The 27,916-nt window shown below is 47.8% G+C and overlaps 2 protein-coding genes across 2 annotated transcripts in view; one reads left to right on the top strand and one right to left on the bottom strand.

The window, feature by feature from the left end:
* On the top strand, positions 1–19,087 carry ADRM1 (ADRM1 26S proteasome ubiquitin receptor). The gene is made up of 10 exons (XM_060230701.1): positions 1–140; positions 8,363–8,573; positions 8,918–9,034; positions 10,094–10,217; positions 11,103–11,189; positions 12,726–12,807; positions 14,446–14,666; positions 15,195–15,352; positions 17,085–17,187; positions 18,861–19,087. The coding sequence occupies exons 2-10, from the start codon at positions 8,364–8,366 to the stop codon at positions 18,965–18,967; spliced, it is 1,209 nt and encodes a 402-aa protein (XP_060086684.1). The 5' UTR covers positions 1–140; position 8,363; the 3' UTR covers positions 18,968–19,087.
* A 1,385-nt stretch (positions 19,088–20,472) lies between these two features.
* Positions 20,473–27,916, bottom strand: part of LAMA5 (laminin subunit alpha 5) — a 314,720-nt gene continuing 307,276 nt past the window's right edge. The window contains exons 75-80 of the mRNA XM_060230703.1: positions 26,951–27,103; positions 25,606–25,765; positions 25,127–25,257; positions 23,072–23,162; positions 22,106–22,225; positions 20,473–20,633 (exon numbers count right to left, since the gene is read on the bottom strand). Of these exons, the coding sequence (XP_060086686.1) occupies positions 20,473–20,633; positions 22,106–22,225; positions 23,072–23,162; positions 25,127–25,257; positions 25,606–25,765; positions 26,951–27,103 (816 nt within the window). The remainder of the gene's footprint in view (positions 20,634–22,105; positions 22,226–23,071; positions 23,163–25,126; positions 25,258–25,605; positions 25,766–26,950; positions 27,104–27,916) is intronic.

Here is a 27,916-nt window from a genome sequence, read left to right as displayed (position 1 = left end):
GGAGGAGGCGTTGAGAGGGGGAAAGGTGGGTTTCCGGTGTGAGAAGCGGAGGTCTTTGGAGGGAACCGGAAGCGGGCCTCATTCGGCTTGGGGGGACGGACTGGGTCGGAAGCGGGCTGTGAAGGGGACTGAGGCGGCAGGTAATGGCGGCCGCCGCGGAGGGGGTGGTCGTGTATACTGCATGAAGGGGGAGGAGGAGGAGAGGGAGCCTTGAGGGAATGGGAAAGGGAGGGGGCTGGGAGGCAGTGGCGGTGCCTGAAGAGGGAGGCCGCTACTAGGGTTGCCAATCCCCAGGTGGGGGCAGGGGATCCCCCGGTTTGGAGGCCCTCCCCCCGTTTCAGGGTCATCAGAAAGCAGGGGCACTTCATTATTCCCTATGGAGACTGGTTCCCATGGGAAATAATGGAGAAGGAATCTGCAGGTATCTGGGGCTTGGGGGGTGGGCTGGTTTTTCAGGTAGAGGCACCAAACTTTCAGCATAGCATCCAATGTCTCTCCCCAAAATACTCCCCAAGTTTCAAAAAGATTGGTCCAGGGGGTCCAGTTCTATGAGCCCCCAAAGAAGGTGCCCCTATCCTGCATTATTTCCTATGGAGGGAAGGCATTTAAAAGGTGTGCGGTCCCTTTAAATGTGATGGCTGGACCTCCCTTTGGAGTTCAATTATGCTTGTCACACCCTTGCTCCTGGTCCCCAGATATTTCTTGAATTGGACTTGGCAACCCTAGCCCCCACCTGACGGAAAAGCAAAATAATAACTTTTTTAAAAGGCTGATTGGAGCGGAAGGAGGTGAGGATGGAATGTGCTCGGTTTTTGGGTGGGGGCAAGGGAGGCCTCCCTTGAAAGTTCACCCAGTAAAGCAGAAACCCTCCTTGTAAATATGCATTCTCACGTACAATGTTCCTTCTAAGCTGTGGAGACTTGTGAGCAGAAATTCTACTTTGTGAACTACTGACATTAAAGTTGCAAGCTGCTGCATCAATTAGTTTGCTCTGGGGTCATTTTTCCTGAGCTTAGACAAAAAAAAAACCCAGTGAGCTAGCTCACACTAACTCAGCTTAGAGGGAACATGGCTCAAGTATATAGGGAAGGAAGGCCCTCGGAAGATCTTTTGTGCTGGCGTTCAATGCGAAGGGAGTTTCCTCACTGGGCAGTTTTCCCTTGACCTGCTAACTTTCTACTTTCAGGGAGATTTTTTTCAATTAAAAAGGAGGTTAGTGTTGTTTAGCAGTTTCAGAGCGGTGTGTGTATTTGTGTTGATTTGATTTATTTATATCCTGTCTTTCTCCCAAGGTTGCCGGCTCCAGTTTGGGAAATGTTGGGAGATTTGGGGGTGGAGCCTAGGGAGGGCAGGGGAAGGACTTCAGTGGGTTGGGATATCGGAGAATCCCCTCGTCTGCAGCAAGAAAATAAAGAGCAGTGTGCACCAGTCACAAGAGATTGAAAAATCAGGCCAAGGATGATGGTTGCAAAATCAGGTTAAAATATATTTTATTACTCCGCTCAAGATCTTTTACTCTTTTTTGAAGAAGTACTGCAAGACAGATTAACCTGACAAAGCCTGTTGGCAAAATACGCAGGGAATCTTTGGGAATTTAACAGTGTAATAAGATATATTTTTGCCTGATTTTGCACCTTGGCTTTATTTTTTTACCCCCCCCTACAGCAGCCATTTCCTCCAGGGGAACTGATCTCCCTTGTGTGGAGATGTTGTAAACCTGGGAAATCGCCTGGCCCCTCCTGGATCTTGGGACCTGTACTTTCTGCTGGTGGGGAGCGAAAGCAAGCTTATATGGCTCTCTTCCAGTTTATCTTCACAATTAGCTTTTGGAGTAGACTAGACTGAGTTCTTGTGAGTAGCTCAAGCACACCTAGCAAGCTTCCATGACAGCATGGAAACCTGAACCCTGGTTTCCCAGAACCTAGAAGTTGTTGTTGTTGTTGTTGTTATTATTATTATTATAAACTCTTAACTGTTATTGTTAGCCTTCTGAAGGGGATTTGGTGAGACTTGCCTGCACCCCCTCTTGTGGATGGATGTGTGGCTCTGTTTGCTTTCTGGGTAGTATTCTAACTGGTCCTTTAAAGTTTAAAGACCCTAATTAGCAAATAGTACAGCTTTGATGGTTTCACCCTGTACTGTAATCTCCTGACCACAAGGGAGGATTCTCACACACTATCTTAAGCATGAAGAAGTGGGCTCTGTTTATTTATTAGCCTTCCTCAACCCATGTGAAAAGACTTTAGGGAAGGAATTGAATACTCCAGTACAAGAGTGGCCAAACTTACTTAATGTAAGAGCCACACAGGATAAACATCAGATATTTGAAAGCCGGAAGGAAGGAATTAGGTGGAGGGAGTGAGAGGTGGAAAGAAAGCAACTTTAACCACACTGTCCAAGCTGCTGGCTACCTTGGCTTCGAGAAGTGATTTAAAGAGATGAATGCCTTCTCCAAGCTGGTTAACTTTGAGAGCCACACAGTTTAGCCACCCCTGCACAATGAAGTCAAGAGAGCCAGCGTCATACTGTACTGGGTTTGGCCAGTGGGACTGTGCTTTGAGCTGAGTCATTGTATGCCTTTGGACAAACTTGCTGCTTGGCTTTACCTCAGAGGATTGTTGTGAGGGTAAAATAGCTGCCTTTTATTTATTTGTTATTTATTTATTTAGGATTTATATCCCGCCCTTCCCACAAGTGGCTCACGCTAAACCAATATAGCATTATTTTGTACAAAAGTATATAGATTTTCTAAAGTTATAAATAATGGAAGATAAATTACTGTTGCTTTATTTTATTATGTGGCATGCTGCTCTTGCAAAGCCCTTAATTTGGCCCATAAGCATATCTTGCTTGTTCTCAGGCTTCTGATGTTCCATTTTTAAGGACTGCTAGTGTAGTGTAGTGTAGTGTAGTGTAGTGGTCAAGATTTGAGACACCCAAGTTTGAATCCCAGCTCATACTATGGAAGTTTGCTGGGTGACTGGGCCAGTCACACTGACTCAGCCTGACCTACCTCTCAGGATTGTTGTGAAGAGAAAATGGAGGGGAAGAGAAAGATATACACTGCTTTGTCTCCATTGAGGGGGAAAACAGGGTATAAAGTAAATAGGCGAGGTTGAGAATATGACTTGCTCAGGGTCATATCAGTAGCTAAACTTGATTTTAATCCATGGTCCACCAGATTTAGACTGACAGAACTAGTGGTGCTTATAAGTTTGCCAGATGTTAAGATAACCAGGTCATTCCATCCAAATTAACAGGTGGAGGACCCTGTAATAACATATTGTTCTGATTTTAGAAGATAATGGATGCCCCATCTATTATCCTCTAAAATCAGAACAATATGTTATTACAGGGTCCTCCCTTTTCTCTTTCAAATATTGAGCTGTTCATTCCTAACATTAAATTTATCAGTCACCCCACCACCACCCAGAAAAAACCTCTGAAAATCTATGAAGCTTTTGGTTTATGAACAACAGAATTTTCCTTTGAACTTTTCTGTCTGCATTCATGCTGATGCATGTGCTTGTCTCAAATAGTCATCCTGTTTTAAAAAGCTTTGCTAGAAACGTGATCGAAGAAGCCGGCAAAAGGTTTCCGTTTATCATTTTGAAATTTGGTCACTGTGCCCTTCTTGTTTGCGGGGAAGGCGGCATTTTTAGGCTAATGATAAAATGGTTGGGTGGGTGCAGTGCTGTTATGCCAGTCCTGGTGGGGTGGGGGTTCTTTGGGCAGCTGAGTAAAGTAAACATGTGTATTATGAAGTCTCCAGTTCCTCGAGGTTGTCATACGATCTGCATCAGTTTCCTGGCCACAGATCCCATTCTGTCAGTAGGATGGGATTAATTGAGTTGGGTAGATCCCAAGGGGGTGTTACGCCTGCACAAGAAGCACTACTTCCGCTCTCACAAGGTTTTTGCTGATTCCTCCCTCCACCCAGCTTTTCCCAAGAGTCTGCCATAAGCAGGATTTTTGGCAGTACCTCAGTTTGCAGTGGGAATTGGGAGGCAGGGAAATTCAGTTAGGATCCAGACCCAATATATCTTTGCCTAAGAAAATATAGCAGCTTTCTCCTTCTGGGATGTGTTTACTGTGCAACTGTGTATTGTTGGCCTCCCATTGAAGAGGCCAGTGCTCAAAGGAAATGCCTGTAATGCTTAAAAATATACTTTCTCAAAATATTCAGAAGGCAAAGCGGAATTTTTAATGTACATTTGACTGACAGTAGCATAGTTGATGATGATCTTAAACAGGGACACATCCCCCCCCCAAGAGATCACTGAATGTGTGACAGGAAGATTAATATTTATTTACTGTGTAGTCTTCCTTTCTTGCTGTGTCTCATTGTGGATTACAGAATATAAACAGTTGGATTCAAGTCCAGTAGCGTCTTAGAAGCCAAAAAGATTTTCAGAGTGTAAGCTTTCAAGAGTCAAATCTCTGTCAGATATGCGTGCATTGATACAAAGATATAAACGGTGCAGTCGAACAACATAAGACAGCTATTAAGCAATGCAATAGGATTGGGGTTACAGAATTAGAGAACAGTGTGAACAACAAACTAAAACAAGGTATATTGTAAACAATGCAAAAGGTGGATTACAGGATGTAAGACAATGCAGTAAAGCAAGCAATACCTACAATAATCATTGCGGTGGGATACAATCCTGTTCCATTATGAAGATGTTTTCCTGTGGTTCTCTATTGTGCTGCAGTTCTTACTGTTTTTAAAATGCTCTCTTGACCGTTATTGTTTTGCACATTCTGTGGAATGACAAAAGTGTGGTAGCTTTCGTGACCTCAGTTGGGGAGCCACTGCTGAGATTGCAAGTGATTGATATGTAAAGGAGCATTCAGTTCTTCTCATGAGAGTGTTGTGGCAGTCCATGGAAACACATTGTGGCTTGGTTGAGCCAGGGTACCTGGGACATTTCTTCACTTTGGGAAGAAGAATACATTGAAGGAGCTTAAAGTAGCAACAGAGTGAAGACTGAAGGAACTGTATTGGAAAAACCACTCTGGAATCAACCTGTTTGGTGGGATGATGACCCATTCCCCCCAGAATCCTTTGCCTTCTCTTTCCTTCTCCTGGATCAGAGTCTCCAGTGGCTCTAGGCAAGAGCAATCAATAGCCAAACTTCCAAGGAGGGCAACAGCCAGGGCACTGGGAGCAGGGTGCTAGAGAGAATGCCTGGGTCTCTTCAGCCTTCAGCCACTGGAAGTGCCGCATTTTGGTGAGTATTGCTTAGGTCCCTCCCGTGTAAATGGCTTCTGTGTTTAGTAGAGAAACAGGTCCAGACACGACATACAGGTACCCAGCTGTGTTGTTAGTACTGTTGTAACAGAATGCTGGGGCCTTAGAAAGGAGAAGGTCTCTCCAGTAACACCTCTTTCCTTGTGATCAAGCTTCGTGGTGGAAAGTGCCTTCAAGCCCCAGCTGACTTACGGTGACCCCATAGAGCTGGGGTGGTCAAACTGCAGCTCGAGAGCCACATGTGGCTCTTTCACACTTTGGCTCTCCAAGCCCTCCACCCCACCCCATCGGCCAGCTTGGAGAAGGCATGTCTCTCTTTAAATAACTTTGCCAAGCCAACTGGCAGCTTGGATAATGCATTTAAAGTTGAAGTTGCTTTCTTTCCACCTCTCCCCCCCAATCTATTTGCCTGCCGTCCTTCCTCCCACTCTCCCTGTCTTGCAGCTCTCAAACGTCTGACGTTTATTCTATGTGGCTCTTACATCAAGCAAGTTTGGCCGCCCCTGCCATAGAGTTCAAGGGAAGAAACCTTTGGTGGTGGTTTGCCATTGGCAGCCTTTGTGTAGCGATGATGTTACTCACTAGGGCCGACCCTGCTTAGCTTCTGGGATCTGACAAAATCAGACTATCCTGAGCCATCCAGGTCAAGGCAGTCAGGCTTTGGATTAGTTGTTAAGCGCTTCTTTTATTGAAATGTGCGGGTGTTTTGTTTCTTTGAAAAAACTTTAATGTACCCTTATGTAATGCTGTTTAATTCAGGAAAGGTAGCTTATGTTTTTTTTTTTCATAAAATGGAAGTAAAAAAAAAAATCCTGAGAGCCATCACGGTGTAGTGGTTAAGAGCGGTGGACTTTAATCCGGAGAACCCGGGTTTGATTCCCCATTTCTCCTCCACATGAAGCCTGCCGGGTGCCCTTGAGCCAGTCGCAGTTCTTTCAGAATTCTCTCAGCCACACCTACCTCATAAGGTGCCTGTTGTAGGGAGAAGAAAAGAAGGTAATCGTAAGCCACTTTGAAACTCCTTAGGGTAGAGAAAGGAAAAGGAAAGGTCCCCTGTGCAAGCACCGGTCGATTCCGACTCTGGGGCGACGTTGCTACGGCAGAATTGCCTTCCCCAGTCATCTACACTTTCCCCCCCAGCAAGGTGGGTACTCGTTTTACCGACCTCGGAAGGATGGAAGGCTGAGCCAGCCTCGAGCCAACTACCTGAAAACCCAGCTTCCGCTGGGGATCGAACTCAGGTCATGAGCAGAGCTTAGGACTGCAGTACTGCAGCTTTTAACACTCTGCGCCACGGGGCTCTTGGGTAGAGAAAAGCGGGATATAAAAAACAACTAGTCTTCTTCATTGGGTGGGGGAGCCATGACTCAGTGGTAAAGTATCTATTCTGCATGTATAAAGTTCTGATTCTGTGAACTTGGGCAGGTCATGGGACAGGGAGGCCAGAAGAGTTGCATCAGTGTTTAGTTCTCATGGCCCTTTCTTACATGTCCAGGGAAATGCTGATTGCCACTTTGGGATCAGGCAGCAGTTTTTCTCCAGGCCAATTCGGCCAGGGATCCTGGAGGTTTTTTGCATCTTCTGGACGTTGAGCAGGGGTCACTGGGGGTGTTCGTTTGTGTGTGGGGGAGGTATTTGTGAATTTGTGCAGGGTATTGGACTAGGTGACCCTGAAGGTCCTTCCAGTTCTATGATTCAAAGGTCCCTGGTTTCTCTATTTCAAAGGGCCAGGTAAAAGTTGATGTGAAAGACCTCTGACTGAAATCTGATGCTGCCACCAGTCATAGTACTGCCCTTGATGGATCAGTGGCTGAACTTAGTAGCCCCGTTCACAAATTACAGTGAAAACATGTGCAATCCATGTGCAGTGGTACACTTGATTGTTCTTTATGTTCACCACATGTGTAGCTGAAGTTGTACTCTAAACCTCACATTCATCCCCCTGCTGGTCCCCAGTTTCATTTGTAACATGAGCACGCATTGACTCTTTCCCACAGATGGAAGCGTGTACACGCACTCAATGTGACGTATTAACAGGAATAGTGTGAGGGAGCTTCATGTGTTTAGTACTGTCCATTGACAGGAGGAGGAGGAGAAGAATTGCAGATTTATACCCCGCTCTTCTCTCTGAATCAGAGCCTCAGAACAGTTTACAGTCTCCTATATCTTCTCCCCCCACCAGACACCCTGTGAGGTGGGTGGGGCTGAGAGGGCTCTCACAGCAGCTGCCCTTTCAAAGACAACTCCTGCAAAAGCCATGGCTAACCCAAGGCCATTCCAGCGGCTGTAAGTGGAGACGTGGGGAATCAAGCCCCGTTCTCCCAGATAAGAGTCTTACCTTATAAGAGAGCACTTAACCACTACACCAAGAAGCCATATCCTGTTCCCCGTCGGAATGTGTATAAAGGGGTTGGTCGCTATCGCCTGTTTTTCTGGCTAGCAGCTGGCAAAAGAATGGTACAGCCCATTTACTTTGTCTTTGGTGTCCTCGTTCTGCTCAAAGACTGGCCAGCAGCTTTCACAGGAGAAGCGTTATGTCAAGTCCCCGGTCATTCAGCTATCGACACGTGTCATTCATTAAAATGGCTTTATTGAAACACTGACATCCCCTCCCCAAACGAAAGTAATAACAACCGTTTTCTAATTCTTTTTGTTTGCAGGTGATGTGTAAATACCTTCAAGTACCTGAGACTCTCAGCTCTTCTATACCTCCCGACATCATAGAGCTTTGCTGGCAGATGCAGTCGGGATCGCTTGAACTCTGTCCATGAAATGCCAAGGGAAGATTGGAGGGTCCATGCTAGAGATCCAAAGGAAAAGGCTGTTTTATTGCCTTGTGAGGCCAAGAGGGAAAGTAGAAGCGGCGAAGACTTTCCCTGCTGAGATGTTTGCACTGATAACTGCGACCAGATTCTCCCCAACTAGGGAATCCCCATGAGGAAGCTGTGGAATCCTGGCTCGGTTTTGCTTCTTTAGGCAGTCAAATAGGTGCTCTCAGGTGGCCTTGAAGCGTTGGGCGTTTTTGAAAGGATGGCTTTGTGCTTGATAGAGCTCCTCATGTCTTCGAGCAACTCAAGAAACCTCGCTTTTCTTTTTGTCTCTGTCCAGGATGTCTTCCGGTGCATTATTTCCAAGCCTGGTACCCGGCTCCCGGGGCTCGTCCAGCAAGTACCTGGTAGAATTCCGTGCAGGAAAGATGTCTCTGAAAGGCAGCACTGTCACCCCAGACAAGAGGAAAGGGCTGGTGTACATCCAGCAAACTGATGATTCTCTCATCCACTTCTGCTGGAAGGACAGGACTTCTGGGAATGTGGAGGATGTAAGTAGAACACATCATTAATCTGTGCGTGTAAAGGCTTGAAGCTGAGCTGCCCACTGTGAAAAGGGGCAAAAAGAGAGTGTGTGATTCGTTCTTTAGGATAATGCGGACATTTCCCCCCTGGTGAGATAAACAACTTCTAAAAGAGCATGCCTCTCACCTCAGGTAGGGTGCACACAGAATGTGGAAGTGTGCGTCATTTGTCCATCTGCATCTCACAGCGTATAAGGCCAGCTCTTAGAAACCTTTGTCAAGAGCAAGAAAGGCAGCTAATGTTTACTGTGATGAATTTGTGAGCGGGCTCGGTGAGGAGGAGGAGTATTTATTCATTGCTTCTCTTTCAGGACTTGATCATTTTTCCGGATGACTGTGAATTCAAGAGGGTGCCTCAGTGCACCACAGGCCGTGTGTACGTGCTGAAATTCAAGGCTGGTTCCAAGCGACTTTTCTTCTGGATGCAGGTGTGTGTGGCCACGCCCAGTCTTGGTGACCAGCCTTAGTCGCCTGTTAGTGGAGAGTGTTGGACAAGGCTTGCCTGTCTCCCGGTTGGAATGGGGAATACCACGTCCCCAGGTTGCGTGGTCTGTCACCACTCCCAAGTGGCAGTTGGGGGGGGAGGGGAATGGCAACATTGACTGTGTCCCTATTTCACTTCTGGAAGAAGCCTGGAAGTGATAAAGGGGGAGCTCTCGATATCTCCAGAAACTCTAGAGCAAGTGTCCACAATGCAGTGCCCATGGGCAACATGGTGCCCATGACACCTTTCCTGGTACCTGCCAGGTATTTGTAGAAATTGGATGGGGCCAGGTAGGGTTTTTCCCCGGGAAGTCTTCTGATCAGCTGTTGGAGATTGGATTGGCTATGCACATTTTTTAGATGATGATGATATTGGATTTATATCCTGCCCTTCACTCTGAATTTCAGAGTATCAGAGTGGTCACAATCTTCTATATTTTCTCCCCCCACAACAGACACCCTGTGAGGTGGGTGAGGCTGAGAGGGCTCTCACAGCAGCTGTCCTTTCAAGGACAACTCCTGCAAGAGCTATGGCTGACCTAAGGCCATTCCAGCAGCTGCAAATGGAGGAGCAGGGAATGAAACCCGGTTCTCCCAGATAAGAGTCTGCACACTTAACTACTACACCAAACTTTGGCAGCAGCTGCCACCACAACTCAAAAGATCTTCACTGGGTGTCCAAAGGCAAGCTGCAGTAGACATTTTGTGGTCGGCTCTTGCTTCCTGTGGCAGCTGTTTTGTAACTGTTCCCACCACACTGTTGTCAGAACTCCAAAGGTAGCCCCACAGGTTCAAAAAGACCAGAGACCACTACTCTATAGTGATCCTACCCACCCCTAATCCTCCAGCTGGTCAACAGGCTGAGCCTAGAAACCCTCTATAGGAGTGGAGACAAAATTGTTTTGTCTGATGCAGTACAAGGTCTCTGCTACTTCGCTACCAGAGGGCTTGTGAATTAGTAACATCTCATCTGCTTTGGAGTGCAACCGTTGCTGTCTTTTCAGGAACCCAAAACAGAGAAAGATGAGGAGCACTGCCGGAAAGTGAACGAGTATCTCAACAACCCTCCTATGCCCGGGGCTCTGGGTGGCAGCGGAAGTGGAGGCCACGAGCTCTCAGCCCTCGGAGGTACAGGCGTTTCTTTGCCCACTGTTCTTTAGTGTGTTGGTGGTTAGAAAAGCCCATTCTGGTGATTGGGGGGCAAATCCACTAGTTGAGAGTCAAATGTGTTCTGGGAGAACTAGCATGTCTTGCACCAGCATGCTGAGACTCATATGCTTCATCCTTGAGACTCTTCAGGGCCGCCTCCGTTTCCCCCCTCCTTGTATACCTTTTTTGCCTTCCAGTGAGCCTTTCTTGTTTAAAAGCTTGCAGCTGTTTAAGCCAGGGGTGTCAAACATGTAGCTGGTGGTCTGGATGAGGCCCCCGAAGGGCTCCTATCAGGCCTGCAAGCATCTCACCATTTGCTTCCTTCTCCCTTCTGGTTCCTTTTGCATCACAGCTTGCTTTGCCAGCCTTGCTCAATCGCACAGAAGCTACAGAGCAAAGCCTCTAATTTCTCCGTTAGCTGACCAGCACATGAAGCAACTTATGTACAAAAGCTCACAATGCCCAGCCATTTCATGTTTTCCCCTGGGTCTTAGGCTCAAAGCATTCCCCATGAGATTTCTGTAATAAATCATAAGTAGGTTTGCAGCTAACGATGCACGCCAGAACAGCATATGCTCAAGAACAGCACAGACATTGTCTCTAGATGTTGACGCAACAATTCAGAGCAAGGGATGTCAAGTAATCAAGAGACAAATAAAATATTGCAAGAGTGCTAGTCTTTTAAGCATGTTTTAAGTTTTAAAAAGTTTCTCTGGCATTACATTTTATTATGTGTGGCCCAGCCCAACAAGGTCTCATTTATGTCAGATCCAGCCCTCACAACAAATGAGTGTGACCCCCCCTGGTTTAAACAGTCTGCCTGGGCTGACTAGTGACTGTGGTTTTTCTTCTTGTTGCTGTTAGGCGAAGGTGGCTTGCAAAGCCTCCTGGGAAACATGAGCCACAACCAGCTCATGCAGTTGATCGGACCGACAGGCCTTGGAGGACTCGGTAACGTGTGCTTGTTCCTTTTACGCCCGTGTCGTTTCCCTGCGTTTTCCTCTTTCTGATTCATCAAGCGATGTGGTGATAGCTAAGTAAGGTTCTTCCCCCAAGAGTACACGTGCACATTTAATGAATTAGAAACAGGCCAAAAACTGTATGAAAAGATGCAGTACAACTAGGTTCTCTTATTTCCCACACACACACACACACACCTGTAAGGCCTTTGTGCAACAAGGAAAATGCTATAGTTCAATATTTAGAGCCATCCTTAAGTAAGCTTTCGTGGATGCTGCAGAAGGATTCAGGCCTTTTCTGCTTGAGATGAAAATACTCCGAGTGTGATGCCCTTCTTGGCGCCTCAGGCAGGATAGAGTGGGTCAGCATCCGGGGCATTTTTTTGTAGCAGAAATTCTTTTGCATATTAGACCACACATCCCTGATGTAGCCAATCTTCTTGGGGCCTCGGAGGATTGGCTGCATCAGGGGTGTGTGGCCTAATATGCAAAGGAGCTGCTACATAGAAAGCCCTGATGGTAAGCAACCTTCTGCTAAGCAAAGCAAGGGATTCCTCCTGCAGCAACTGTTGCTCCGCATTTCTCAGCGTCTTGGGGGATACCGACCCACCCTTAATACCTGCTATTTGCAGTTTGGGGATTCTGCTATACAACAAAAATAATCTTGAATTCAGACAAGGTTCCAGGGAGAGCATTTTCTAAAAGGATAAAAGGAAGTCCTTCTTCACCCAAAGGGTAATTAACACATGGAATTCACTGCCACAGGAGGTGGTGGCGGCTACAAGCATAGGCAGCTTCAGGAGGGGAATGGATAAGCATATGGAGCAGAGGTCCATCAGTGGCTATTAGCCATAGCTTATTGTTGGAACTCTCTGTCTGGGGCAGTGATGTTTTGTATTCTGGTGCTTTGGGGGGGAGCACAGTGGGAGAGTTTCTAGCCTCATTGGTGGACCTCTTGATGGCACTTGGGTTTTTTGGCCACTGTGTGACACAGAGTGTTGGACTGGATGGGCCGTTGGCCTGATCCAACATGGCTCCACTTATGTTCTTATGCAGGGGCAGAGAAACAGGCTGTAACTTACTCTGTGGAAAATACATTGCAGAGACAGCAACCTGATGGCTGTGTTTGTCTGCACATTGTCTGAATATGGGTGGCCTGAAGTCGGTGGAGCACGGTACCTGGACTAGATGCTTTATCCTGTTGGATAATCATGGTCTTTTCCTGAGAGAGAGAGAGAGAGAGAGCTGTATTCTGAATGTGTACTTGGTAGGCAGAAGAAGACTGCCTGCAATGGTAGAAGGATAGCTTGATGGCAGAAAGAAATGAGGTCTTGTCTTTCTTCTTTCCCTTGCCACTGGGATCAAGTAGATCATGGCTCAGGAAGAGGCCCAAGAAGCCCAAAAAACAAGTCCTCTGCCTATTGTGTTCAGAGTTGTCCTTGAGAAAGAAGTCGAGCACGTCATGCTTTCTAAGGCCTCTTTTTAAAAATTGTAGTTTTGAAATGGGTCTCTCTCCCTTTTGCTGAAGGTGGGCTTGGTGCTCTCACAGGTCCTGGTTTGGCTAGTCTGCTGGGAAGTGGAGGCCCCCCAACGAGCAGCTCTTCCTCAAGGTAAGACATCCCTTTGCTCTCCTTCAAAAAGGCTGGACCACTTTTAACAAGATCGCTAACGTGGAGTTCCTCTCTGCATCGCGTTAGTTCCTGGGGAGTGGCTAGTTTCTCTCCTCTCAGCCCCCATGGTTCCAGCCTACAGCAGTATTGTGGTCATTAACAGGCCACAACTGTGTGCACATTAGAAATTGTTAGCTCTACTGAGGCCTGCGTGGCTGTGTGCCTCTGCCTTACACTGAACCAAACCATTGATCCATCAAGGCCGGTATTGTCTATTCAAACTGGCAGCAGCTCTCCAGGGTCTCAGGCAGAGAGGTCTGTTGCATCGCCTACTGCCGGAGATGCTGGGGATTTAACCTGGGACCTTCTGCATGCCAAGCAGATGCTCTACCACTGAGGTGTGGCCCTTCTATTTAGGGCAGATGCTGATGTCGGCTTCCCCAGATGTCTAAAAGAATGCTTAGACATCACTTCGGTGCGTTCAAAGCATTTTTGAGTGTTTCCCCAGTAATTTTACAACATCACAATACAGTAAGGTCACGTTTCATCCTGTCTTGGGAAAGCGAAGAGTGGGGGGCTGAGACTGAAAGTCCAGCACCTTTTATTCTGAGACTGGAACTAAAGCAGGCCACATTTTGAGTCACTGGCGAAGACGTGGGGATTCAGTACAAGGCAGAATTTGACCGCAGTGTGGGTCTCCATACGTGTTTTGCATTTCCCCTCTCTTGTCTCAGCAGTCCTCCTCAAGGGCGTGTCTCATTTAAAGGGAGCCCTGTGCCCTGCCGGTCGCCAGGTGCTTCTCTCTTGGGTCAAGCCGTCAAATCCCCATTTGGTGTTTCTTGAGTGGAACCTTCCATTTGGCGATGAACACCATTGGGGAGGGACAGTGGCTCAGTGGTAGAGCATGTGCTTGGTAAGCAGAAGGTCCCAGGTTCAATCCCCGGCATCTCCAAAAAAGGGTCCAGGCAAATAGGTGTGAAAAACCTCAGCTTGAGACCCTGGAGAGCCGCTGCCAGTCTGAGTAGACAAAACTGACTTTGATGAACCGAGGGTCTGATTCAGTATAAGGCAGCTTCATATGTTCATATAACACATTTTGGCCCATTTTTTTCTCCAGCAAAACGACCACCTTTTATATTTCATTTAAAAAAGAAATCGTGATTCCAAGCTGAGGAGACGAGGCAGCTTCCCCCTTTCCCCCTGAGGAGAGCCAGTTTGGTGTAGTGGTTAAGTGTGCGGACTCTTATCTGGGAGAACCGGGTTTGATTCCCCATTCCTCCACTTGCACCTGCTGGAATGTCCTTGGGTTCACCATAGCTCTGGCAGAGGTTGTCCTTGAAAGGGCAGCTGCTGGGAGAGCCCCTGCAGCCCCACCCACCTCACAGGGTGTCTGTTGTGGGGGAGGAAGGTAAAGGAGATTGTGAGTCGCTCTGAGACTCTTCGGAGTGGAGGGCGGGATATAAATCCAATATCATCTTCTTCTACATAAGTGTACTGCACTTGGGCACAGGGTTTTGGTGGAAGGCAGGCATGTTGTGCCTCCCGGGAAGGTTTTCCACCTGAGTGTACCAGATTTGTGGAGGTGAGGGGGAGGGGGAGTGCATTACCTGGCCGCTGACGGCGTCCCTTACCTTCCAGCTCTCGCAGCCAATCTGCCGCTGTGACGCCATCTTCCAGTACTTCGTCCACACGGGTAACGCCGGCTCCCACCGCTCCTGCCGCTGCCTCTGCTACCAGTCCCAGTCCTGCCCCAAGCTCAGGAAATGGAACCAGCACAGCGACCAGCCCCACCCAGCCCATTCAACTGAGCGACCTCCAGAACATCTTAGCAACTATGAACGTACCAGCTGGAGCTGGAGGTCAGCAAGATCACCGGGGCGGGGGGGTGGGGAGTGAGTGGGCTGGGGGGGTGTTGGTGTTTGGTTGGATGGGACTCAGGAAAGAAGAGTTTTGCCTTGAGTGATCAGGGCTTGGTGCTTTTATTTGGCGGCTGTGATTAAGTTTTCAGTGCCTTTAACACCCTGGCTTCTCTCCCATTGGAGCAGCACTAATAGCGTGCTCTCTGTGTAGCGGAAGAATGTTCTGCTGTTTGAGTGTGCGAGTGAAGCTGTTTCTGAAGCAAATGGCACAGCTTTATGTGCCGCTTTGTGTGTGCATCACAGGATCGGAAATTTTTGTCCTGCATTTGGAATAGCCTAGCTTCAAAGCTGAATATTTACTAGCCAGTACATTTCTACTGGACTGAACAGTTAGAATTGTGGTCCCTTTAGACATCTTGACGCTTACCAGGCTTGCGCCAAAAACCGGTGAAGTTCTGCCTGTGGCATCACTGCCAGTTCTTGGCGCCCTTACCTGAAAGAGCATCTTGTTCTTGTTGCCTTCTCCAGTTGATCTGTCGAGCGTGCTGACCCCTGAGATAATGGCGCCCATCCTGGCAAACACTGAAGTCCAAGAACGACTGCTGCCTTACCTTCCTTCGGGAGAATCTCTGCCTCAGACAGCAGAGGAGATCCAGAACACGCTGACCTCGCCGCAGTTTCAGCAGGTAGTTTCTTATTCTGCAGCGGAAATGGAAGGAGGCAGCAGCTGTCTGCCTGGATCGGAATGAGATGGGCTCAGATATGGAGAGGAGGGAATCTCCAGATGTGTTCTGGAGGGCTTTGGGTAGAGCAGCCTCTTGTTTTATGGCAGTGGCCTTTCTCCCACGTGCTTCGCCAAAATGTCCGAAAGCTGGTGAATCAGAAGGCTAGCCATAGAGCAAAGTAGGAGTCCAGTAGCACCTTGTCTGAAGGTACTTCCTCGTCTGAAGAAGTGTGCCTGCACACGAAAGCTGAGATTCTGAATAAAACTTTGTTGGTCCTAAAGGTGCTACTGGATTCCTGCTTTGTTCTGCTGCTTCAGACCAACACGGCTGCCCACCTGGATCTATCGAGATGTGTAGCCGTGTTAGTCTGTGTGTGGCAGTAGAAAAGAGGAAGACTCCAGTAGCTCCATGGAGACTTAAACAAAAATTGTGGCAGGAGATGAGTTTTCACAAGTCACTTCTTAGAGTAGGGTTCCCCAAACCTTTTGAACCTGTGAACGTATTTGGAATTTTGATAAAGGGAGCCGAGTGCCATGCCGAAAATGGACTCCGTGGGAGGCAGAGCAAAATGGAATACTCCTTTGTCACATCTTTTGGAAGAAGGAAAACCTGAAAGTGGGGTGGGGTGGAACTACGTAACTAAGGAAAACCCCGGTGCTTCCCAGTGCTGATCCTCCAGTGGAAAAACCTTTCATTTTAATGAGGGCAGCTAATAACAAACCCTGCCTTACAGTGTCCCTGCCCACTTTTTGAAATTCTCAGCGGGCACCCATGTTGAGGAACCCTGGCTTAGAGAACAGATGCCAGTATGCCCAGCATTTCCTGTTTCTGCAGTTAGACCAGATGTGCCCCAAATCCTTGCGTTCTCATAGCTAACTAGCCTGCCTGCCCACCCACCCACATCAATGCCATGGTTTTCCTGATCTCTTTTCAGGCTGCCAGTGTTCTGTGAAACAGCCTAGCTTAGAGAGGTTTCTTACCAGGATGCAGTTATTGCTGTAAGCCAGGGGACTCTAGCCTTTTTCTGCCTGTGGACAACGTTTGGAATTCTGATATAGTAAGGTGGGTGCAGCCACAAAATGGCTGCTCCAGGAGGCGGAGCCAGCCACAAAATGCCTGCCACAGCTTACCTTTGGTCACACAGTGAAGATCCTTGTGCTGTGGTGGCAGCTGTTGCCAAAGCAACATATTTAAAAATCTGCAAAGCCAATCAAGTCTCCAGTACCCAGTGGGAAGTCTTGGTGGACAAAACCCATCCCTGATCCCGCTCACTTTCTAAAAACACTTGGGCAACCCCCTGCCATTTACAATCTTAACTTTTGTGGGGCAGATCTGGCAGTGCACAGCTGAGTCTACAAGGGTTTTTTTATTTGTTAACTATCCACTAATTATTTCAGGAGCTAGTAGCAGTGAGTTTCTCAAGGGCAGTTGTCTAGATCCAGTTGGCAGTGAGTGTTGCAGGCTGTGTTCTGAATTTGGAACACAGAGAGGGGGGGAAGTGGTCCTGTCAAAATGCTGCTTGTTTGCTTTGATCCAGCTGAGATTTTGCCGCAAGTTCTGGTTCTTGGAACAGCCTCTCCAGGCAAGAGTTTGGGGGTGGGGGGTGGGAGACAGCAGGGTCTTGATCTTCTGGCACGTGGAGCGCCTCCCTCCCTAGGAGAGCTGGAGTCCGACCTGGTTTGTCTTCCCGCAGGCGCTGAGCATGTTCAGCGCTGCCTTGGCTTCCGGGCAGCTGGGACCCCTCATGAGTCAGTTCGGCTTGCCAGCTGAGGCCGTCGATGCTGCAAACAAAGGCGGTAAGTTTTTGGCAGCGGAGCTGGAACCGGAACCTTGGAAAACAGTGGAGCGTGCTGCTGGTGGATTTGCTTAATTTTCAGGTGCCTGAAAATTGGGGAAATAGAAGTAAAAAGCCAGGTGCCTCATTCCACCAAAGGGGGTGGGGGTGGAAGGGAAAGCATCAGAATTCCTGGAGTTTGAGGATACTGAATAGACTCATAGAGTGTCATTCTTCAGAAACGAGGGCAAGCGATGATGCTCTTAAATATTACCTAGTATGTTTTCAACTTGCCCTCCTCCTGATCCTACCAACAAGAGGAAGCCAAGTGAGACTGAGGGTGAAAAGATGGCCACAACAGCTATAAATGTTCAGATGTATTAAATGCAGTGAATAAAGAACAATATATAAAAATATTGCAGTGGTAACAATGAGTAACAAGCTTGCCTTTGGACTTTTGTGCTTTCAATTGTGAGTATTTTTTTTCCGAGTCTGTAAGGGAATTTTGTATATAAACAATGTATGGGGGTTTGAATTGTTACCATTGCAGTATTTTTATCCATTATTCTTTATTCATTGCATTTAATGCCTCTGAACATTTATAGCTGTTTTGGCCGTGAGCATTTTTGCTTGCTCCTTCTTATCCTAGCAACAGCTGTGTGAGGCTGAGGGGAGACTGGCTCGTCGTTGCCGAACTAGCTTCCTAGCAGAGTGGAGATTTGGTCCTGGATTGTGGTCTAGTACTCTAGCTCCTACTGCACGCTGGCTCTCAGTGGTGCAGGAGTGGACCATGATTAAATTGCAGACCAGCCCTCTGGGATTGTTAAGCACCCCTTCAAAAAATGGGAGGATGTTTGCAATTCTGGGCAGAGGTCTCTGGGGCTTCTGCTCCAGCACGGGAAAGTATTTTTGCAAAATGAAAGTGTGAAGGATCTTGCTGCTGGGGGGGGGGGACAGTACTAGTTTATGTCTGTGCAGACATGATCTGCAAAGGAAATTGTGCTTGGGGGGGGCAGGGGAAGGAGGTGGTGGGAACTACAAGCATAGACAGCTTCAAGAGGGGAATGGATAAGCATATGGAGCAGAGGTCCTTCAGTGGCTATTAGCCACAGCTTATTGTTGGAATTCTCTGTCTGGGGCAGTGATGCTCTGTAATCTTATGCTGGGGGGTGGGCAGTGGAAAAGCTTCTAGCCCCACTGGTGGACCTCCTGATGGCACTTGGTTTTTTTGGTCACTGTGTGACACAGAGTGTTGGACTGGATGGGCCATTGGCCTGACCCAACATGGCTTCTCTTATGTAAATCTGCAAAGGAAATGTTCATTTTAAGACCTTCAAGGCCTTGGGTTAGCCATAGCTATCGCAGTTGTTCTTGAAAGGGCAGCTGCTGTGAGAGCCCTCTCAGCCCCACCCACCTCACAGGGTGTCTGTTGGGGGAGAAGATAAAGATTGTAAGCCGCTCTGAGTCTGATTCAGAGAGAAGGGTGGGGTATAACTGTGCAGTCGTCTTCTTCAGTCCTAGCTAGCCTTTCATCTCACCTTAAGTTTCACCATGGATGAAGTTCTAAATGCACACCGCTGGTCTTTTTACCCTCTCTCCCTTTTTTGGTTGGGGTTTTTCTAACTTGTAAAAGTCTTGTCCCGGCTTTACTTCGCTGCTCTGATGTAGTGGTTTGGTTTTTGTTCTGTTTCTCAGATGTGGAAGCCTTTGCCAAAGCCATGCAGAACAACGTCAAGTCTGACCAAACCGAAGGAGACTCAAAGGACAAGAAGGATGAAGAGGAAGACATGAGTTTAGATTAGGTCTCTTACTGTCTGCGTCTCAGGGGTACTCCTAGATATTAACTTAAAAGTTCAATAAGTAGGATTGGTAGCTAACCTCATGTATTATTAAATCTACTAGTAAAGGATCCCTCTGCCAAACTTGTTTTCCTTTTGATTTCCCCCTTCCCAATGGGTAGCCCTAAAAAGAAGCTTCTAGGCTTCACTGTCAAGTCACTGATTTTTCAATAACTGAAATGATACCTTCTGTCTAGCTTACTTAGCATTATAGATTTTCCCAGACTTGAAGCTGTTCTTCAAGGCCAGTTGAATCACTTCGATGTTCCTCCTGTATACTGCACAAAAAAACCCACACTTCACCCATTTGTACAAAGTATAGACCATAAATTTTTATTTGAATCAAAAGTATGTACCAGTGATTTACAGATTCATCCCTTAATTCAGCTTAAAAACAAAATAATTACATGGTTGAAGGAAAACAAGACTTGTTAAAAACCCATTTTACAATATTTACCCCAGAATTGTTTTTGTTTTTTTTAAAAAAAAACCCAGTATATTGATAAGTTATACGGTTCAATTCAGAACCAATATCTTGTCCCATGTGAGGAGATATATACACACACAAATATATTTAAGGACATGGCTAAGTGCACAGGTGAACCATATATATATTGAAAGGACTGTGAAAGTTAGTGATTGTGAGAGGACTGGGGGACATTAAACCAGAGCTGGATATTTAATGGAGACAACAAAGCAGTTGGAAAGCCCTCTTCCTTGTCTGGAGAAAATACCTTAGTGATTTCTGTTCTTGAAGAGTTAACAGGCTGACTGGGAGTTTTACTGAGGAATGTATGAAGCTTTCAACCTTGGTGCAATGAGGTGGGGGCAGGGAGACATTCCACAGAGCTCTTCCTCTCAAGAGCAATTTCTGTCAAAGCTCTCTCAGATTCACCTTGCCTCACAGGGTGTCTGTTGTGGGGAAGGAGATTGTAAGCTGTTCTGAGACTCCTTTGGGCAGTGAAGGGCAGGGTATAAATGCAATCTCTTTTTCCTCCTCCTCTATTGGCCACCTTCCCCATATGCTTGTGATTATTCTTAACAGGCAGCAAACTGTAAAGACACCCAATGCAACTTCTACCCACTGCATAGTTCTTGCAGTGCCCAGGCTTCATTCTTCTTGACCTGTTCGACTTTTGGCAACCATTACCAACAATAATGCACTCAGAGGTGAGTATGGAGAAGCAATTGCCAAGAGGCACAAAGAGAGGGCTGTTGGCTGAAAATGTCGCAGCTGAGCTCTTCTTGTTTCAGCAATGCCGGCCCTTGCACTCCTCAGAATATCTTCTAGCTGACTCATAGGCGAAATGTGTAAGCGTTCCAAAAAATCAAGAAACCTTCAGTCTCTCTGCAAGACAGCGACGGGCCCACCGGCATGTGCAGATGGCAAAAGGAAATCCGGGGGCCTCCTGGAGAGTGGGGCAGCATTTTTTCCGTTCTGCCAATGCTGGTGTGCAGTTATTGTATTTTTACATCACAGGGCAGCCCCTCAGCCCTACGGAGCCCCTGGTGGTCCCAGCCTGTGGCAGGTTGATTTGGTTCCGGTTTATCACCAGGTTCTTCATGCAGCCAACATAAGGCGGGACAGGAGGCAGTGCAGGTGAAGCGAGACCGCTGTTGGTGGCTGCTTCTGCATAAGGGAAAATGAAGGATAAAGTTAGCGCAATGGATTTGTATATTGGTGTAGCGATTAATTGTGGATTCTTACTTGGGAGACCCAGGTTTGATTCCCCACTCCTCCACTTGCAGCTGCTGGAATGGCCTTGGGTGAGCCATAGCTCTCGCAGAGCTGTCCTTGAAAGAGCAACTTCTGTGAGAGCTCTCAGCCCCACCTACCTCACAGGGTGTCTGTTGTAGGGGCAGAAGGTAAAGGAGATTGTAAACTGCTCTGAGATTCAGAGTATAGGGTGGGGTGTAAATCCAATATCTTCTGTGTCCCTTGCTGAATGGTGGGAGGGAATGACCACAGCTTGTGAGAAGCCCTGTTCCTAAGACAATTGGGCTTCAGGGCCAGAGAAAAGGACTGAAGTTAGCAGCTGTGAGGTGTGACAGACTTTGGATCGAAAGCCAAAAAAAGAAAACCACAAGTTCTGCTAACAAAGAAAGCCTCGTCCCAGGCTTGTTACTAGAAGACACCCCACCCCACCCCACCAGCAAGCCATCTGCTCTTGGGATGCTCCACCTCACCTGCTTCAACATCAAAGTGAGTTCAGCTGCCAGGAGGCTGGGGTGGAGATGATGCCAGCATTAGGCCTATATTATTTGCAACTCTCCACTAACTACTGCATGGCCCTGACACTAGGCAAACTAGGCAATTACCCTAGACTGTCTGGTAGCCTAGGCAAAGATGTCACAGAGTCACATGGGGGGTGCCCAATTTGGCACCCCCATGAGGCTGGTACCCTAGGCCAGGGGTGGCCAACGGTAGCTCTCTGGATGTTTTTTTTACAACTCCCATCAGTTGTAGGCAAAAAACATCTGGAGAGCTACCTTTGGCCAGCCCTGGCCTAGGGTACCAGCCTTATGGGGGTGCCAAATTGGGCACCCTCCATGTGACTCTGACATCTTTGCCTAGGCTGCAAGACAGTCTAGGGCTGGCCCTGGCTGCACAACTGATTATTTTCAAATGCAGTGACTTAGTTGGAAGGCTGAACAAGGCGGTACCTTCTCCTTCCCCTGTGGAGCCACTCCCCTCCTCCCCTGCCTTCACAGTGAACACAGCTTGCAAGAGCGTAAGAGAAGCCATGTTGGATCAGGCCAGTGGCCCATCCAGTCCAGCACTCTGCGTCACACCCCCAAGTGCCATCAGGAGATCCACCAGTGGGGCTAGAAGCCCTTCCACTTTGCCCCCCCCCAAGCACCAAGAATACAGAGCATCACTGCCCCAGACAGTTCCAACAATATGCTTTGGCTAATAGCCACTGATGGACCTCTGCTCCATATATTTATCCAATCCCCTCTTGAAGCTGGCTATGCTTGTAGCCGCCACCACCTCCTGTGGCAGTGAATTCCACATGTTAATCACCCTTTGGGTGAAGAAGTACTTCTATTTCCTAAATGGTGCTGTCAGAGGTTACAGTCGGAATCCCTGAAGTTGCTCACCTGGCGTTCCACCGAGGTAGAAATTCTCCTTGACGGTCGTCGGGAGGACTTGGTTGGGGCCCACCGTGTAATTTCCCTCTGTATCCACATCTACTTGGATCACGTTGCTGCTCTTGATAACTTGGAAAGAGAGCACAGGTGTTCTGAGAAGCAGCATCCCTCTCACGTGTCAGAATTTATGGTTTCTGCAGTGCTTGTAAAGGCTCTGCACTTCAGTGGTCAGGAGGCTTCTTTCTTCCTGTGGCCCAAGGTCATGGATGGTTTCATTGCAATCAAGGACTGGAGCCAGGGTCTTCCCAAGCCCACCTCTGTACTCTAATCGCACCCTCACTCTTTTATATAAATCCACCTTTCTCCCCAATGAGGGGGGGAAGGGTGGGGGCACAGCAGCAACGACGACGACAAAATCACGTAATGCCACTGCCTGAATGCAGATCCACCCCCTTCAGCAGTTCAGTACTACAGAACTGCTCTGGAATGGTGGATAAATGGAAGCCACGCTGGAAGGCTGTTTCATAGGGCAAAAACAAGCAACAACAACAAATCGTACATGCTGTAGCTGAATGCACCCTTGCACAGTACGGAATCATAAGGAGGTGCTGTGCGGAGTGCAGCTGTGCAATGCAGGAAGCAGTCCTTGCTCCTGTGCAATAGGCTAGCTCAGCTACGTTGTGGATCCATCTGTTAGCAGAGTACTTGGGTGTTCATAACACAAGTTGTATCCACTTGTGCCTTTCTCCAAGGGTGCAGAACGCCCTGCCCCATTCTGGTCTCAACAGTGGGACAAGTCCAAAAGCCCATACCTGAGAACTTGTACTAGTAGCCTCTCCCTTCCCCAGGAGGGCCTAATGTCTTCAAAATCCCCCTCTGCCCGAGTTATGCCTTTCAAAATGACCCTTTCCCTCCACTCAAGTACCGGCATCTACTGAAGGCATCCAAGCAACCCATTCCTTCTGAGGACCCTACCTGCAATTGTGTGCCACTGGCCATCACAGAGCGAAGGACGGGCCACGGAGGCAGAGAATTCCCCAGCACCAGTGTTTGCAACCACAGTGACCTAGTGCATTGAGGGGGGAAAAAATGTTCAGAGTGTTTATTTCAGGCCTGCACAGCAGAGACTGTCCCAAACACTCTTGAAACGCAGGCCAGCTGTTTTGGTGGCCTTCCATGCACCAGGTTCTGCCAGCAGTAGGGCTTTCCTCTGGCGGAAGGAGCCTCTTGGCACAAGATGCTGGAGGAAGGAAGGTGCCTCCGCAGCTGGAGTGGATACCCAGGATCCAGCCTGCTGCTATGAAGTTTATTGAGAAATCCTCAATGAATAGATCAGAAACAATGTACTAACACAGATCAGAGCAGCCCCCGTCCCTCAAATCCCCTGCTGGGGTAGAGTTTATACAAAGGTTTCCTGGTCCGATCATCTCATCATGGGATTCTCAATCGAGGATGGCTGGGCCCTCGGTCTGCAAGACTCGAACAAGGCTGTTAGCAGTGGGACATGTTGAAGGTTCGTTAATCACAGGGTCACCGTAAATCAGAAGCAAGTTAACGCACACAATGGTCTGAAGCTTGCAGAAGAGTAAGGCAGTTAACCCAATCGTTAACCAGCATAGTTCTTATCTCCTTTTTATCACACAATGTTGCTGGCATCGAGCTGAGATCAAGAATCTGAATTTGCAGTAAACTTGCAGATGTTCCACTCATCTGTTCCCAAGCCCATGAATGGGGCAAAATAAAATGCTATCTGGACCCAAGACTCTGCTGCCTTGAAAATCAATTCTGCAAAATGGGCATGTGCACACACATGATTCTGATTTCATGAGTTCTTTAGATTCCTGAAAATTTTCACTTTTCAACGTTTCCTGTGCTGGAAAAGTTCCTTTTGCTAAAGGAATGGGGAGGGGGGGGAAGCATGGCCTGTGCTGGCCAAACCAGCCTTTTCAACCTCTCCCATTGGCTCCTGCTTCACGCAGCTCCCACAAACGTACATCATCCAAACTCCAACCCTTCTTGTTCCGCATTAATCCACCTGAGATCTCAACACTTGCAAGAACTAGCCCTGCTCTTTCTTTCTATGTGCCTGGAGGCGGAAAGGGGATGGGGAAGAACGAGATGCAGGGCAAAGCATTTGGGAGAGGTAACTTGGAAAGCGTTTGTATTCTCTAAGGTTGCCGTTTTCAGATAGCGCCAGATTTTTAGATCTGCTTGATTCTAACACAACAATATGACGGTGGTCTTTCCCCCCTTCATATTGTGTTAGAGGCCTTTGTATCCAGCAGACAAGTTGGATAAAAAAATATTACAGGCAAAAAAGAACACAAACTCCAAAGCCTGCCCCCCCCGCCCCTATTCCTGGCAAATGCAAGTTTTATAAGTTGTCCTGGTGTTTACTTGATGTGCTGAATCCTGCTAATCACATCCAGTAACGGGTGACACTTGTTAGCAGAATGGAGCTTCATTGCTTACACTGCCCTGCTGGATCAGAAAAGTGGTCCATCTAATCCAGAATCCTGTCTCATGCAGCGACCGACCAGTTTCTCTAGAGGGCCAGCAATGAGGTACAGAGGCCAAGGCCTTCCCCTGATGTTGCGTTCTGGCACTGGTATTCAGAGGTTACTGCCTCTGAACGTGGAGGTTCCCTTTAGTCATCTTAGTTAACAGACACTTAGTGCTTTAATCCCCTGCTAAAGCTCTCTATGATTGTGTCTGTCGATACGATACATCCACTGGCAGTGAATGCCACTATTTAAGAAGTAGCAGCAGTACAGCCAAATAATTTCCCCAAAATGTTGCTTCTGGTGGATGCAGAAGAAGCTGAAAAATCACCCCTCTGGATAAACCAATTCAAATTAAACTGAACCAAATGCGTAGAATCTACATTACTGGGCTTTACAGTGGAATCAGACAAGGTGATAAACAGAAGTGGACGCTGAATATCTAGATGTGGCACAGAGTATTCTCATTTCTTATTTCCAGTGTACAAAAAAAAATACTACCAGCTGTTCTCTCCCCACACCTGATTACCTGTTGACTGTCTGTGTACAGCCTGAGGTAGTTCGTTGCTCTTGTGCCAATGTGAAATAGCAGACCCGACATGCTTCGTGGGCGGATTTCCAGCATCAGCTCAAAGTCCTGCCCGATGGCCACATACCCATCTGGGAGAGAAAAGGCAAGACGGTCAAAAGAGAATGAGGTCCACACCTTAGAAACGAGAACGGGATTGTGAGGAAACTGGCGGATGCTAAGGGGCCTGGGGAAAAGGGGTGGGGGCAATGCTCCCTCTAAGCTTCGGAGTCTTGTGAGCAAAATTTCTACTTTGTGAGCTACCGGCATTAAAGCTGTGAGTGAGCAATTTGGCTACCGCATAAATCAGTTTGCTCTGGAGCCATCCTTCCTGAGCGAAGACAAAAAAATTGTGAGCTAGCTCACACTAACTCAGCTTAGAGGAAACACTGGTGGGAGGAGATAGAAGCCTCAGGGAAGAGAGTCTGAACTGTACTTACCTAAGGTAATGTATCCTCCCTCCGTGGAGAAAAAGACGCCGCTTTCCAAAGTCCCCATGTAACAAGGGGTCACACCGAACACCCGGGAGGGGGACTCCAGCGGCTTCCTGTCCAACTTCAAGTGCCTGAGGCAGCCATTAAAGCTGGTGGCAGAAGCATCCTGCAGGAAGAAGCAGCACCGTCAATAAACAGTCTCTGAATTAGTTCTAAGTTCCATTGATTAAGAGACGTCAAGCAGGTACATTACTGACTCGAGGTCAGAGTCAGATCTGCTTCACCACAATAAAAGTATCAACAATATAGGCACAGCAAAAGCGCAGCGAATAGCGATAAGCACATCCCACACACCACCCCCCATCATAACTATCCTGAGCTCTCTTGAGCCGTAGTTTCACTTTTCTATCATTCAAGGTTGCGACTTGATACAATTGGTTACTAAGCATTGCACATAGACATAACATCTCCACGAGCAGGGGCGTCTAGCAGAAAGCAAGCAAAGCCATGGGGAAAGTATGCAGCAAGATAACACCAAGACAGTTTATGCATGGAATAAAGTAATACGACAGCAACCCTTTCATGGCATGGCACGGCAAGGCACTTGACACATTGGTGGCCAGCTGATACTTGTGGCGCTGCATTATATATTTATTTAGAGCAGCCCCCTCCCCCCAAACCCCCCCCAACCCTTTTTGAATTTACAGGCACCTTGGAATTGTGACACAGCAGGATGGGCACAGCTGCAATACAGTCAACTCAGCTTTCCTTCAAATACAGTGAAGATCCTTGTTCTGTGGCGGCAGCTGTTGCCAGAGCACTGTTTTTTTAAAAAATCTGCACAGCCAATCACATTTCCAGAGGCCAGTCAGCAGCCTTGCTGAGCAAAAGCCCCACATGATCCTGTCCACTTTCTATAAATACTTGGCAGGCACCAGGAAAGGGGTCCGCAGGCATTGCTGGGGACCCCTGCTTTAGAGACTGTTGTCCAAACAACATTGTATTATAAGTGGTTTTCAGTGAGACTGACGAACATTGCATTTTTAAAGCTTCATTTACATTTTTGGGTCCACTTTCTTTTGTTTCCTCAATCTTCTTTCTGGTTTACCTGGGAATGGGAGCCCAGCAAAGCCGCCCTCTTGGGCCATGGCACCCAGCCTACAAAAATAGCTTTCCGAGCAGCGTTTTCCCCCATACTGCAGCCAGATGGCAGGTCTAGCAACACATTCTCCAGGCCGCTCAACCTCTTCCTGTGCTTTGCTAAACACCTGCCTGACACAGAGGAAAAGCACCTGGCAAAAAAGATCTCTCCACGCTTTGCCGAACACTGCTATGGATTAGGACCCCTTACCGGTATATGAGCTTTGGCCTTCTCCACAGGTGCCCCGCCTATGTAAAAAGGGCCAGAGATCTGGAAGTCTCCAGCAGCGGGCAGCGATTTCTCCTGGGCTCTCAGCCCATCGACGACGAGCTGAACTTTGCTTCTGTCTCGGCTGAAGAAGACCTGCCAGTCGCAAGAACTGAACATCAGAATAAGCACGGTGGTTACTGGCCCCGGACAACCAAATTTGCCTATTGCTAGCAGAGCTCCTGGTATTAGAGCTCCTTGGTATTTATTTAGCATTTCTACAGTGAACACAGTCTCCCCCCCCACCACTCTCTTGTCTAGAGACAGTTCTCATCCATTCCCATTCATGATTGGTTTTTGTTCAAGGAGAATTTGCCCTGACATCGCCTTCTTACACTTGGAATGTGGACAGCCAGCATGGTGTAGCATAGGGGTGTCAAACTCATTTGTTATGAGGGCCGGATCTGACATAAATGAGACCTTGTCGAGCCGGGCCGTGTGTGTCATAAAATGTAATGCCAGGTAGAGGAGATATAAACTTCATAAAGGACACAGACAAACACAATTAAAGATTTTGTATCTCTCCTGTGTGACTGAGGGAACTGGACAAAAGAAGTTCTGGCTCTTTCCCTCCCTCCCCAAGGGATGAGGGGTCAGAGCCTCAGCCAATAGAAGGAAAAGAGGCTTGGCTCAGTAGCTCTGCTGTGCGATTGAGAGAGCCTAGCAAAGCAAGCTCTCCCAAGGGAGGAGCCTCAGGCAATGAAAGCAGACTTCCTTGTGGGCTTGATAGGAACCCTGCTGGGGCCTGATCTGGCCCCTGGGCCATACATTTGACACCTCTGGTGTAGCGGTTAAGAGCAGTGGACTCATCTGGACAATTGGGTTCAATTCCCCACTCCTCTGCTTGAATCCAGCTAGGTGACCTTGGGTCTGTCACAGCTCTCTCAGCCCCCCCAAAATAAACCTAGC

This window comes from Heteronotia binoei, chromosome 2, assembly GCF_032191835.1.
Source record: "Heteronotia binoei isolate CCM8104 ecotype False Entrance Well chromosome 2, APGP_CSIRO_Hbin_v1, whole genome shotgun sequence".
NCBI lineage: Eukaryota > Metazoa > Chordata > Lepidosauria > Squamata > Gekkonidae > Heteronotia > Heteronotia binoei.
This window is presented reverse-complemented; position numbering and strand designations above follow the sequence as displayed.